Source organism: Egretta garzetta, unplaced genomic scaffold (genome assembly GCF_000687185.1).
Source record: "Egretta garzetta isolate BGI_Z169 unplaced genomic scaffold, ASM68718v1 scaffold473, whole genome shotgun sequence".
In the NCBI taxonomy this organism is placed as follows: Eukaryota; Metazoa; Chordata; class Aves; order Pelecaniformes; family Ardeidae; genus Egretta; species Egretta garzetta.
This window is the reverse complement of record NW_009259319.1, coordinates 763000-777151: the sequence shown is the minus strand read 5'-3', so window position 1 is coordinate 777151 and position 14152 is coordinate 763000. Positions and strand designations below refer to the sequence as shown.

Below are 14152 nucleotides of genomic sequence, written 5' to 3'. Positions count from 1 at the left end.
GTATTGATTACTTAATGATTTTTGGGGTATTCATTAACGTCTATGTGCAGATCATCCACTCTCCAGAGCTCCTGAAGTGCTGATGACACATTAGTGTACTGCTGATTGTTTATTAGAAAACTGATTAGTTACTGGATTAGTGTGTCAAAATATACTACCTTTCATTGCCTGACAAACTTGCAAATTATTGTATTATTTTTATATACATATATATATATCTATCACAGAGGCATTAGAATCAATTTTAAGGCTGGGGGGTTAACTTAGTCTGTGTGAGATATTGCCATCTACTTGAACTTGATAGTTTTGTTATTTTGATGTCTACAAAGACAAGCGCTTTGCTTGCTGAGTAATAGGACGCTTGGATCCTTGCCTAACCAAGCTGTAAGTGGTACAGTTGCAAAATAACCTACAAAATCATGTGTGGCAACACCTGGCTTCTAAGACCCTGGCCAAATAAATGAAATGCACTATATTGGGATGCCTAGGGGCCATATGTATATCAGAGAAAGACTATAAGGTGATCAAAAGACAGAGTTACTCCTTAAAACTGCTGGCCATGAGGCTGTGGCAGACACCCTTACCCTTTCTGGAGCTTGCCTGGGAGGCTAGAGCTGAGCACAGCATTCACTCAGCACCTCGCATTGCTCTGGAAAGCATAGAGCCAGGCTCACCATATTCCTTTAAAATGCAAGTTCCCGTCTTTAACCACAAGCTGCTTCTGCTGTTGAGAGTGCTCTAACTCCCTAGCTATGGGCTGTTCTGGGACACTTTCATACAGACATGGGAAAGAGGATGCTAAAGAAAGACCAGAAAAGAATAAATCTTTTGCTACAAGCATCTGCCCTTTGGATGGGAGGGATGTGGGTGCCAAGTGTTGCTGATGGTTGGGCTGTGCTGTCTGCTGGGCAAAAGTCAGAATAAAGCCTTTGGCAAAGCACCTAATTTCCCTGGCTTTCTCATGTATCCGGGTAACCTTCTGATAGTACCCAATGTGCCCAGTATTTTATAAGCACTTGCAAAGGGTGTGGATGGTGTTTTCAGGACTATAGTTTTGGATATACAAGTACCCAGCTTGCAGGCAGGCCCTCTGACTCCTCTTTACAATGTGGTCCAGAGAAGTTGTTACTGGATACAAACAGATAGGAAAGGTGAAGATAATAGCATCACAGCAGTCAGCATAACTATCCCGTGGTTGGTAGGAATGGGATGAAAAGCAGGAATACTTTTTCTTTTGAATTATGATGTACTCTTTACCTCCACCAACCATCCTTTCCTATCCTGCCATAGTAGAATAACCATGGCAATGACCTGTGTCTATGAGACTGGCGAGCATGTGTGTCCACGATTTTGTGTGCATAGCTCCATACTACACACCACACGTTTCATGTTGTGTTGGGAGGTTGAATAGTAGCCAAAACAGTCAGAAGGGAAAAAGAGTCCACCCCTCCTGCAACCACTCACAAAGTAAGCACGGGGCTGGGCCCAAGCCTGGCCATTAGACATACACCAAATTTTTAGTTAAGCCTCAAGTGTAGATACAAGTATTGGCAATAATGATACCTATTCACTAAGAGACCATTTAATTTCCACTTAAGTCATCTCATGGCATTTGAGAGCAATTTAAACAGCCCCTGACGCGATATAGAACCAAAAAAGCCATGTAAATCAGATGTCACCAGTGAAAAGTGGGTCCATGTTATCTTTTTTTACAATGTGTGTGTGCCTTCATTTTAATTGTAAGGAGCAATGTTGTATTGTGACATTCAACCTCATCAAACACAAGGCTTCATTCTACCACTGTGCGATTTGCTTGGGGGTGGTGGTAAACAAAATGGATCTTAAATTCACAAACAACATTCTATTCATATTTCTAAGATACTGGGTTTTCTGTGTTTGGTTAGATAGCCCTCATTGTCACTGGTCTGCTTGTTTGCTTCACAGTGCTTTCAAAACACTGGCATTGAGGATTATAGACAGGACTGGTTTAATTCCCAAGTTTATGCCAATCTCTGTGAAAGGCTTTGGGTGAAAAAATGATGAAGGTCTATTTCAGGAAAAAATATCTTCATTTGGTATTTTCAAAATATACATTTTAAGATTTCGTTCAAGAGCTGCATTTAACACTAGATTTTAAAATAATTTGAAAGGATTAAAAAAAAAAAAAAGAAAATCAGGACAAAGCTGAGATGTCCATATTCAATCTGAAATTAATGTTCCCCAGTTTTGCATTTCAGTAAGAAACAACGAAAAACACCTGGGTTATCCCAATCTGAGAGAATCTTTCCTTTCATTCTTTTTGGTTGACTCCTGAATATTAGATGTTTGCATAACCCTGATTCTGCAGGCAGGTCCCTTAGCTAATCTTTAATTTTGCTGAAATGGAAGAGACTGGGGGGAAGAATTTAGGAAAACAGAGGTGGCAAATAATTTTCCTTTTTCTCCTACCTTTTAATTCGCTTAAGAGCTTTGTTCCCAGACTAACAGCCATAGTGGAGACTTCAGCAAGATAAGAATATACAAAAACTTTGCAGTGGTGAGGCTGACTTGATAGCTTGTGATGACGTGAAAAGAAATCCCTTCTAACTGGACCTGCAGTCCAGGCAATGCAGCTAAAGCTTTGACTACAGATAACCTCACTTAGCATTGTTATCTGTAAGGAAAAGCAAATAGAAGAGTCTTCCACCATACATCCAAAGTTACCTAGGACCTACAAAGAAAGTGCCTTCTCACAGAAAAAGCTTTTTAACCAATCACAGACTTCCTCTTAAATAACAATTAATTTGAAATATTTTAAAATATTGTCACTCTGTGTTCACCATTTTTAAAACCACCTTCTGAAAATAACATGTATACAAACATACACTTAGTGTTTCACATTGCCTGCTTAATCCATGCACACTGTAATTTGTTCAAATACCACTCACAAACATAACTGCCTTACTGCATTAGAAATACTGAGATTGCATTCACAGTAGATGCAAGTTAACTGTCCATTGACTACCTATTTTGACTTATGAAATTGAACTTGGTAATACCTTTAAAATGATGCCTGTTATTTTCAAAATACATTAGCTAGAATGTAAGCAATTTGGTGCTATCTGTGCATAGTTGTTCTTGCTAATAGTAAAAATATTGTTCAACAGAAGTATGTACATTACCACAAATACAGACTTTTTTGAGGTACAGAAACCCTATCTCAATGGACTTTTCCATTTTGCACTTTTTTTTTTGCAAGAGTGCGCTCAAAATCCCTTTGTAAACAAACATTTAAAACCTAAATTGTATGATCAAGAGACAGAAATCTTGCTTGTCCCAATTATGGTTCTTGTTTACTAGAATTTGCTGAGTTTTTTTCCTAAGCTTACTTAATACCAGATCTTGGATCCTTCCTTTTCAAAGGAGGATCTAAATGGTGATGAGACATCATGATGAGCTGCAGCTATCTCTTTTTCCTCCAGCAGAGAGGGCAGACCGATTTCTGGGTAAGTTTTTCTGACCCTCCTCTCTCAAATGCAAGCAGTCCTGCGTGGAAGGCAAATCTGCCCTTGTGAACAGCTTGCAGGACCAGGGCATATGCGTCCCCTTATCTGACTAGCAGGGATGGGAAGATCTGCAGCTCCAGTTTTAGCTTCATGTGAAATTAGTAGTCTGCTGACTGCAAATGCTTCAACAAGTCTTCCAGACTGGTACTTCTGTTTCTTGAGTTTAAGGAAGAAACTAAATAAAAATCTTACAAGAATTAAATTATGCCATACATCATAGACAAGCAGTACAAAGCATCCACATTTTTTCTTGCTCTGCCCAGCACCTTTAAGAATGGGCAAATATATCCAGGAATACTTAAATACTTAAGCATAAGCAGGGCAAAATAAAGAAATCCCAGACAACTGGTTAGTTGTAGTACATACATTAAGCCCTTTCAGAAATGAAATTGTGCTATACTCAAGACCATTTTGGAAAAGGGGAAAAAATTACTAAACCAAGGGGGAAAAATAATGACTCTAAATGGGGCAAAATAGCAGATCTATTGGAAACATGACAAAAACAGGATGTTAAGGAAAAAAATTAAGTGGAGTCAACAAGGTTACACATAAGTAACACCTTAACATTAAAAGAAATCTATTTTCCATTTTGACCCGGAAACCTCTTCCATTAATTACTAAAATCTATTTACACAGCAACTAGATAAAATCAATCTGATTGCTCACACTATTTTTGGCTCACTTTCTGTGGGCTCTGAGTATTCAACAGACTGCCTCTAGAAGAGTCGATGTTTAGATGCCCTGAGTTTCCCTGTTTTGCTACCTACAACACTATCCTAGCCATAATTTCTGGTATGCAAGCTCTTCCATACTGGATACGCAGTATTTGGTTCCTGGCCCTGTCCCCTTGCCCCCAGCAAAGACATGTATGAAGGCCATGCTTCCTTTCAACCATATATGGAGGCAAAGCGTCTCTACCGGTATCTCTGCTGAGCTTGTTATGAGGGGTTCTGACAGGCCCTATGGCTGAGCTCTCTTACATTAACCAGACCGAGAGCACAGTACAGCAGAAGTAGAAAACAAGACAAATGGAGAGAAGTAGATGGAAGACAGTCCTTGGAGAACTGGGAGAGGCACACACCTCCTTCTACACTTATTCCTATTCCTCCTAGGAACGTCAGGTAGCTTCCAAAAGAAGCAATATCAACAGATTATACATTGATATCAATACATAATTTTTCATCCAAAGTAGGATTGCTCCAGGTACAATATCCATAAAATTTGTGCCTGTCAGTTCAGCAAAGATGCAGACACAAACATGGAAAATTTGTATTCTGCCTTGGAGAACACCTCCTGTTATGTAGGCAGAGTCTCACACAACAGAAGGTAAAATCCAGCTGGATCAGCTGTGCTATGGCTGGAGGTGAATGCAGAGGGAAAATTTCTGAGAGTCCCATGCGTGCTCGGCTTTAATTTCAGTAAGCGGAAACTGCAGAAATAAGCAGAGTGTGCTTAATTAAAAACTATCTTGACCGGGTGACTTCTTTTTTTCTTATATCTTGGACAGCTGAACACAATTGATTTATTGTTATGATCTTACCAAACTTATGCCACGAGCCAGAGCTGCAGATTTTATGCAGTGATTCTGAGACTGAAAAAAATGCGTGTTTCTCCCCCGTATTTAACCAGATCAAAATTAGCTTTTATGTGACACTCCACCTACCTCGGCGTATAGATATCAAAGAATCGTGTTAATGCTCTTACAGCACAGCGTGTCCCCAACTTGAGTGTATTTCCAGCTATGGTTCCCTGGCAGCAGCTCGTCATTTAATTAAAACCATCAAGTTCTCATCAGAGGACAGAAAGTTGCTCAGGCAGCCAAAACCAAGCTTGATTTAATCCTGATTTTAGCCACACCACTTTATCTGGAGGTCTGACCCTGGCTTTCAAGGGAACCTCTGCTGTGTGCTGGTATGGACCGGTGATGCTAGTGAGTAGCAGCGATGCATGACCCTCCCTAATCTCAGCTGGCAAAGGCTACTGGCTTCAAGTACTTACTTGAAGGGCTTTTCCCCAGTGTGCGTCCGGATGTGGTTGTTGAGTGTTGTGGCACCAGCAAAGGCACGACCGCAGTAGCCACACTTGAAAGGCCTGTCGCTGGAGTGCGTAACTACATGGTTCCTCAGCTCTGAAGGTTGGGAGAAAGACTGGGAGCAGTGACCACACTGGTATGGCCTGCAAGGGGAGAGAGAAACACCGTGCCGTCAGTGCTTTCTACTGCCGTGAACAGGAAATTGTATGGGCAGGAACATCTGGTCTTCCTGGTAATTTCCAAAAAGAACTGCAGGTGCACTTCTCTGGGGCTTTCTTGGGACACACGTACCCAACCTTTCAAGACTGCTTTAGCAAACGTGAAATGCTTTGCAGGAATTGACTGAGAGTCCATGGGCATCATGCCACGCAAAACATAATTCAGCAAGCTAGTGAGCCCGCACTACACATCATATGCCTGCCTGATTTCTCCCATACTCAACATGGTACTCCTTACACACAAAGAACTCCTCATACATCAGAGCTAAGAGACTGATGAAATGCTCTGTCTGTTGGTGCCAGCTACAGTCTTATCTACAAATGCGTGTCTGATTGTTACACCTATAACCTAGGTGGATTCTGTGACTGTCTGCAATTAAATTGCTCATATTGCTTTGGAGGAATCTAGGGGGTTTGAGATCACCTTTTTCAGTAAGAGACAGTGGAAAAAATAACCACCATATTATTTTCTTACTGGTCTTGAAAATATTTGCATTTAATTAACACGTTTCTCCCATCCAGACTGAAAATGCCTTTTCTGTGATCTTGAAGTGAAACACAGGACTTGGGTTTTCAATACCACAGTTTGTTAAAAACAAGCGTAACAAACAAACAAAGCCGACTGAGATGTTACAAAATTCAGAATCATAACAAACAGACTGCAAACACAGAAAGGAAAGGATACAAGACTGTAAGGTGAGACAGGACTTTTGAAATGCAAATACCATTGCTAACTAAAATTAAATGTGATGAAACAATGCCTATGTATTTCTGTTTGGTAAAAGTGATTTAATATCAACATCTTACAGGTGCTTTTTTCTTTTCACATTTGATTTAAGTTAGTGACAGCGTCCTACATGCTCATCAGACTTTTTGTTAAGAAAATTAAGATTTTTTTCTAGAGGGATATTAATGATTCTTACCCTGCACAACGTTTTAAGGCACAGCTCTTGATGTCTGCATTTCTAGAGCCAATGGCCAACACCAACTTAATTGCTCTCTCTTTAATAAATGTGTATGTTTAAATAGCTAGAAACCAAAACTAAAGGGAAGGAGACAATGGTGACCAAGCATGTACAATTCAATTAAGTGCAAAATAAAGTGAACTATCTCATTTGTCAAGTGAACTGCTTAATTGTGGCTACTTGCATCACTGAACACAAATACTATTATTTTACAGTGCTTCAGAGCACTGAACCCTGATTGTAGAATTTTTTAGCTTGATTAATAGCTCAGTATTGGTCAATAACTCAATAGCTTACAATTTTAATTACTAACATTTGAAAATCTAACTGCTCTCCAACAAGCTTGAAAGAAATATATAAAAGCTGTGGAAAGGTTACTTAACTTAGATGATATGGCCCTTAAAAATTACATTAATATATATGAAATAAAATTTTAAGAAAAAAGTAGGTACCAAATATCTATCTCACTTATTGGAAGACAAGTAGTAACATGCCCAGTCTTCTCCTTTCTTGAAGTGCACAGTTAATTTGCACAGAAAATATTTATCAAACCTGACATAAAAATTGAAGTGCTGGTAAAACAAAGATGATTTGTGAATGCAGACTTATTTGTTGGGTATTTTCAAATCAAACACTTTTAAGCAAAAATAACACATTAAGATATTTTGTATCCAAGAAACATTGATTTTTTTAATAGTGAAAGGGACCATTAACATCTATTAGCCTCTGGTTATCTATTTTTAACAGCTACCACAATGAATGATACAACACTACATAAAACTAATTAATCTTTTATTTTTTTAACAGTCAGTGTGATTAATTTCATACTGTGAAAAGTCACACCATAACTTGCCTGTAAATAGTCAAAATTCCAAACCAGTTATAACTGAACATTGTGATGCCAAGTAAAATGGTTTTTACCCCCTGCATTGGCTCAAAACAAATTTCTTGTTTACAAAGGATATTAATATATGTACTCAGAATACATTTCATTGGCTGATGCTCAAGAAAAAGAGCCCTGTAAAAAACTACCTATTGTTAGATCACTTTGACTGTATTTTTTCCATTCATCCATACCTTGGGAGAACAACTATTAAAGAAGTTACCTTCCTTTTTGCAGGGGATGCATTTCACCTGTTTGTACACAGGCGATTCTGATTAATACTAAAATGGGCAGAATAAGTAAATTTTTCAAGCTAGATACATGGCACACATTAAACAAAGCTCATTGTAAAAGAAAGCCTATAAATGCAATGAAGTACAATAAAAATTTTAAAATGCCGTATCTAATTTGCACAATTGCAGATGCAAATATGCCACATCTTGACAACTTTTGGATACTACTATTTTTTCCAAGAGCAAAAATGGTCATTCAATAAGTATAAAAGTTATCATTTTGTTCTCTGGTAACCATTTTACTGTGTTCAGAAATTTTTCTTGGCAGAAAATAAAATCAATATGTTGTTTTTAAAAAAAATGAAAGGGTGCAGAAGGACTGAACATGAACAATGCTCGGTTCAGTGAGTACATTGACACAGGCAGAGCAAGGCTGTCTTTGATGTAGCAGTTATGTCTTCTGCCATCACTTTGGTCTGCACTGGGACAATGAATTAAGATAGTGATCTCTTCATAGCAGCGGTTTGCAGACAGAAAGACAAGGGACGTAGTGACAAAAATGGTGGTCTTCATAGGCTGTGTTTTCAAAGTTGTGCTGCTAGACTGAATGCAGTCCCAGCCCAGAAAAACTCATTTCCATTGGAATAACTGAGAACATACTGCACCTTCTTCAGCTTCAAGGTATCCATGTGAATATAAGCCTAGCTGTGTCACAGCCCAGACACGTGTCGATGCTCCAGAAAATTAATGTTCAAACAAAATGGATGTCAGTCACTTCATACATGAAAGCCTACATAACTAAAATATTCCCTTACTGAGGTAGAGACAGATTTGCAAACATCAAAACCAATCAGTTTGATGGAACAGGGTACCAGGGCCTCAAAGTACATTCTGAATGTTTGAATACATCATTTTTTTTTCTATAAAAATCTGTTCTCCAGCTATCATGTACCAGAAACAACATAGTTTTGAATGTCTTCATTGTTGCATTTTCTACAAAGGATCTTGTAGGCATTTCCAGATGTAAATCAAGCCTGATCAAAATCTTCTCACATAGTGTTTTTAAGTCACATTTAAGAATAGCTAAACTGATGTATCACAATGTACAGATGAGAATGGTGTGCTGTCAGCCATCAAAAGCAGTTCTAATGTTTTTCATTAAACACCTAGCTACATATTGTCTAGTTCTCTGTCTTCCCCTCTGAGCTCAAAGGAAGGAAATCTACTTACCTAGAAGCAAATTCTCCTGTTAGAAAAATTACACTGTTGTCATTAACCCCATAAACCATCAATCAACTATCTAGCTTTACTATCAAGTAGATGCACCAGCTTTTCCCAGAGACCCTAATGTTACAGACCCTGACTATATGATGGCCCACTATAGGGCCACAGGCCATTTAAAGTGAAATTCAGAAAAGAGTAACTGTAATGTAACAGTTTTGAGGTTTTGTAGTTATTCAGATTTTGAGCTTTTCCAGCTTTTTCAAGTTATGTTTTCAAAATTAAACCAGTCAAGAATACTTTCTGTTTCCTAATTTAGACAATCTCTTGAATGATTTTGCCGTTTGGTGATGTCTTTTCCTTATAATCTTCTCACATTTGCAGCTGATTTTTTCTGGGTGAAACTGTCACGTATAGGACCAGTACATGTTCCCCTATAAGGCTTATCGAACGTCACCAGAGTTCATGCTTTGTACAGGGGATTGGGATCCCTAAACATGCACAAAGCATGTTAAGGGATAAAAATAGAAAAATCTGTATCTTTGCACCTGGAATAGCTTCTGAGAGACAACTGTACACTTAGAATTATTCTTTCTAGATTTTCATTTAGCAAAAGTGACATAGCCTCTGATTATTTGTCTTGTACTATTCCTCTGCTAGAGCAATATACTTTCCAACCCCTGACTCCTAAGTACATCCAGCCAATACAAACTTAATTTCTACATCACAGATAATTCATGGTCTGAATTATTAGAATCCTGAAAAATCTTATCATTATTTTCCACGCACTTTTCAAATTCTTTCCCTTATGATGAACAGGTTTCTACTGAGGCCTCTTCAGAAGTGAATTTGCTGTTTTCAAGGGACATGTGGAATCCCAGTGCAATCCTTGTAAGAGGAATTGCTTGTAATGGTGAGTTCCTGAATACCTGTAACTCTATCATTGAAACACCGTCAGATCAGGGAGACAAAATAGCACTCTGCTGTCATTTTTCCCCTTAGAGAAAGCTAGAAAAGCACCAGCTGAAAGAATAGAGACTGACATGCAGTTGAAAGTGCTTTTCTCCTTGTTGAGGATTAAGAAGAAGTAAAAAACCAACGTGATTGATGTCAGGGTCTCAAAGAGTGGGATGCAGGGCTCCACTGAACCCAGGGCAGGGTTTCATGACATGATGGGGAAAAGGCTGTCACACCACAGCCTCTGCAAAAAAAAAGAAAGCAGGGCATGTTGAAATGGGGCCAGCATCAGCTTCCAGGGACAGGCCTTCGTGCCACACGCAGCATTAAGAGCACAGCTGCAGTCAGAGGAGTTAGGTCCCAGTTGTCCTAATGGAAAGGTATTTTGGATGGATGCCTTCTTCCAGCAAGCTGAACTAAAGAGGCTGGAGAACAAAGTGACACCTAAGGATAGACTGCACACAGAAGCATCCCTAGCACCACTGTGGCCATGGGTGGGTTACATTCACTGCTTCTGGACTCTACATCCCCTACTGCCTTGGTGTTCCCCTTAGGCAGCACAGTTATTGCCCCAAGCACTTCAGGCACCACGCAGCAAGGGAGATGGCAGAGCTGGACCCACTGGGAGTTCTGGGATCATTTCTTACAAATGTTTGTGGAGGAACTAGCAAAAGCAGCAAGTTAGCGCACATGGAGTGTTTTCAAACTTCTGAAGCTGTCAGGGAGAGGTGCTGCTCTGTACACCCTTTGTTGTTATTAACTACGAGTACTGAGAGTTTGCAAACATTTCTGAAAAGATTATGCAAGAACAACCATTACATTCAGCATGATGTTTACTTTAATTGAGCAATATTCCATAGCCACTCTATAAACAGAAATAGACAACCCTTTCTCACAGCATTCACTTTTTTTAGGTCTGTTTTGGGAGATGTTTAAATTAATTAATGGACTTGGGGAGAACATCAAGGTCAAAGATAGAGAATCTATAAAGAAAAAGATAAACACAAAATGGACTGAGCCACAATCTTAGAGAAAAGTATCTATTAAATTGGCAACTTCAAATTTTAAGCTCCTGTTTTTTAAAAAAACTCACAATTTAACATTGAAGTGCTACAGCAAAACATGAGTACAATAATATCTTTTGAGTAAACACGAATTGCGATGGCCAGATAACATTCACAATCTGTCAGCCATGGACACACAGAGTGGGGTTTCCCTCAGACTGTCACCTTAAATACATGGCAATCAAGGACAATATATATCACACAGATGTACATATTGTATATGAAAATGTGCCACAGACAGCTCTTGGGAACTGCAGCCATCTGCCTCCCCTCAACACCAATACATCTGGAATCTGGTGATCATAGTGAGAAAGAAGAAAGATGTCATTAAAAAAGTCTTTGTCGTTATCAGAAAAGTAGTTGCTGTTAAAATAAATAAATAAAATAATTAATTAAAAATATTGCTCTAAAAATTATCTACAGTGATCAGAGGCTTTTGGTTACCCCTTTCTGGAGATTGCCCCAAATAGGATTGTTAGGAATTTCTTCAGCAGGGGAAAGAAAAAAACCAAAACAGAAACAAACAAAAAAAGAAAAAGAAGAGAAAATAGATTTCTGACTCCTGCTTCAAGAAACAGTTGCTCAAACTGCTTCTGTATGGGCAATGCTTAAAAAAGTCACAAAGGCTCAGAAAGTCCCAGAACTCAAATCTTGGGGGATTTAAATCTTCACCTCCAACACGCAATGCAACCCCAATTACCATTAAGTTCAAAGAGAAGCCCTACAAAATATAACAAGCTAAAAAAATCTCGGTGGAAAGGGAGAATTAAATTATAAGTAAACCAGTAAATAATTTATAGTTAATTTTAATTTCAATTAAAATCCTAATCTTAATCTAAAACAACAAACCCAGCAGATTATTTTAATATTTCTCCCTATTTTGGATTAATCACATTTTAAAATAATTTTTATTTATTAAATCATCTGCCCGTTAAGGAGGGCCGTTTGTTTCTTACTGCCTAACAGAATTAAGTATATTTTGGCCTTCTTTTACATCTGCTGTCATTCAGATGTTTTCTGACTCCAAGTGACTTTAATGTAAACTCTTTTTTTTAATTTCTCAATCCCAAGTAGCCTGCTTTTCTCAAATTTCAGCCCATGAATTGGACTCCTGTAAAGATTCAAAGATGTTTTCCCTGCACCTCATACTGTAGGTAATCAGCATTGTTGAAAAACAAATACAAAGCCAGAACAGATAGCCTAAAGTCATTTCCTAGAGAAGGCAGCCCCTGCTGCTTCATTCACATCAAAGATATAGTGGCTGGTGTGCTCACAAATTGCTGACAATAAATGGGGAGCTGTTTATCAGCCAGAGTGGTGCTGCAGATACCGTTGAGAAAATACAAACCAGAGAGTTGCACCCAGTACTTCAGGATGGCAGGCAGGTATTCTTTCACAAATCATACCTTATTTTCTTGTCTCCAGGAAATTTTGTACAGCACTTTAGGAATTTTTCATCTGGAGAAATGCAGTATGTTCAAGAAACCAGAGACAACTCTCTTCCAGCCACTGTATTGCTAAATAGCTGATCTACTGGTACCTGCTAAAAGACAAAAGGCTGCCCATGATGTAAGCTCAACCTGTGATGATTTCTAACTGGAGGTATGAGAACACAGATCCTAGGGCAGTTATGACCTGCAGTGACTATTATTCTGGTAATTTCAAACACTGAACGAACTGCAGTGAGCTTGAACAGGATCACTGACGTCACACACAATGCTCTGAAGAAGACCTATTGGGAAATGCCTTTACTGCAGTTATGCTGATGGCACACCTCACAGGAACAAAGAAGGCATTACAAAACTGGCCTCCACAAGGAGCCTGCACAATTTATTTAATTAAAACATAGAGACATAAGCCATTTTTCAGCACAGAGGGAACACAGGTGTCACAGAACAGAACACTCCAATATCTACTACTTATGCAGCAGATTGATTCTAGGTGTATCTTGCAACCTCAGTTAAGGTTCTGTGCTCTCTATGTAACACAAGGGGAAAAGTTTCTTAAGAACAGGATTCATAAAACCCAACAAGCCCAAGAGGAAATCAGCTAAATTAGCCAGTATCAATATTGAGAAAAAGGCGTTAGCTATTATGTTTTGAATCTTCCTGAAAGCTTCTGAGATTCAACACTTACAATTCAGAGTTTTTACTTACCTCCCTTCCATCCCCATCCTCCCCAAATCTGCTGAGCCCTTTCTCTAATCACCCTTTGCTCTCCTTGCTCCTGGGGGAGCCAACTTGTCTTCTGATCTAGATAATTTTCCTACTATGCTGTATCATATTCCGAGCCAAAAATGCTCTACACTTTCTTGTTGAAGCTGTTCTGCATGGACAAACTAGGTAGGCATGGAAAAGACAAAACAGTAAGATGTCATGAATCAATAACCTACTAATGAGGGTGTTTGCCTCTAAGGGGCAACACTTAAAATCCAGCCCGTGTTTCTGGCAATATTTGACACAAGATACTTAGGAGAAAAGAAATAAAAATAAAAAAAATTAAAAAAAAAATCAAATATCTAACCTCCAAGTTGACAGACCTAGTTGTAGGATAGCCTTACCTTCATTTTCTCTCCCTGGCAAAATGAATATTTAACTACCCTTAGAATGCAGAACAGCCCTATTAGGAGAGACTCTTCTTGCATTAACTATTATCTGCATCTTGGTTCTTCATTAAGGAAGACACAGGTTCAAGTGAAGGAAGTGGTGAAATGTAGGCATCTCACCTGATTGGAAGAATCACTGAAAAAGTATGTGGGGGAGCCTCACAGTATATCTCTTCTAGACACCCTAATGCAGCATTTTATGCTTTACAATATGCTTAGGATACTTTAATACTGGAAACATAGGAGTCCATAAAACTTAGGAAAGCAGACCTTTTGGGACCTATATTCTACACTGGGGCACTTAAATTGGCAGTTGTGTCCTATGGCTTCCTTAGCATGGCATTTGTTTCTGCTAAGGCCAGCATAACATTCAGAAAATATTCAGAAAGGGCTTGTTTGCATTCACAATATTATCAACTCTTCAAATTC

The 14152-nt window shown here is 38.7% G+C and overlaps 1 protein-coding gene across 1 annotated transcript in view; it reads right to left on the bottom strand.

The window, feature by feature from the left end:
• The window catches only part of PRDM6 (PR/SET domain 6), a 62618-nt gene that overhangs the window by 1487 nt on the left and 46979 nt on the right, over positions 1-14152 (bottom strand). Inside the window, exon 5 of the mRNA XM_009636563.1 lies at positions 5544-5720. Within this exon, the coding sequence (XP_009634858.1) occupies positions 5544-5720 (177 nt within the window). The remainder of the gene's footprint in view (positions 1-5543; positions 5721-14152) is intronic.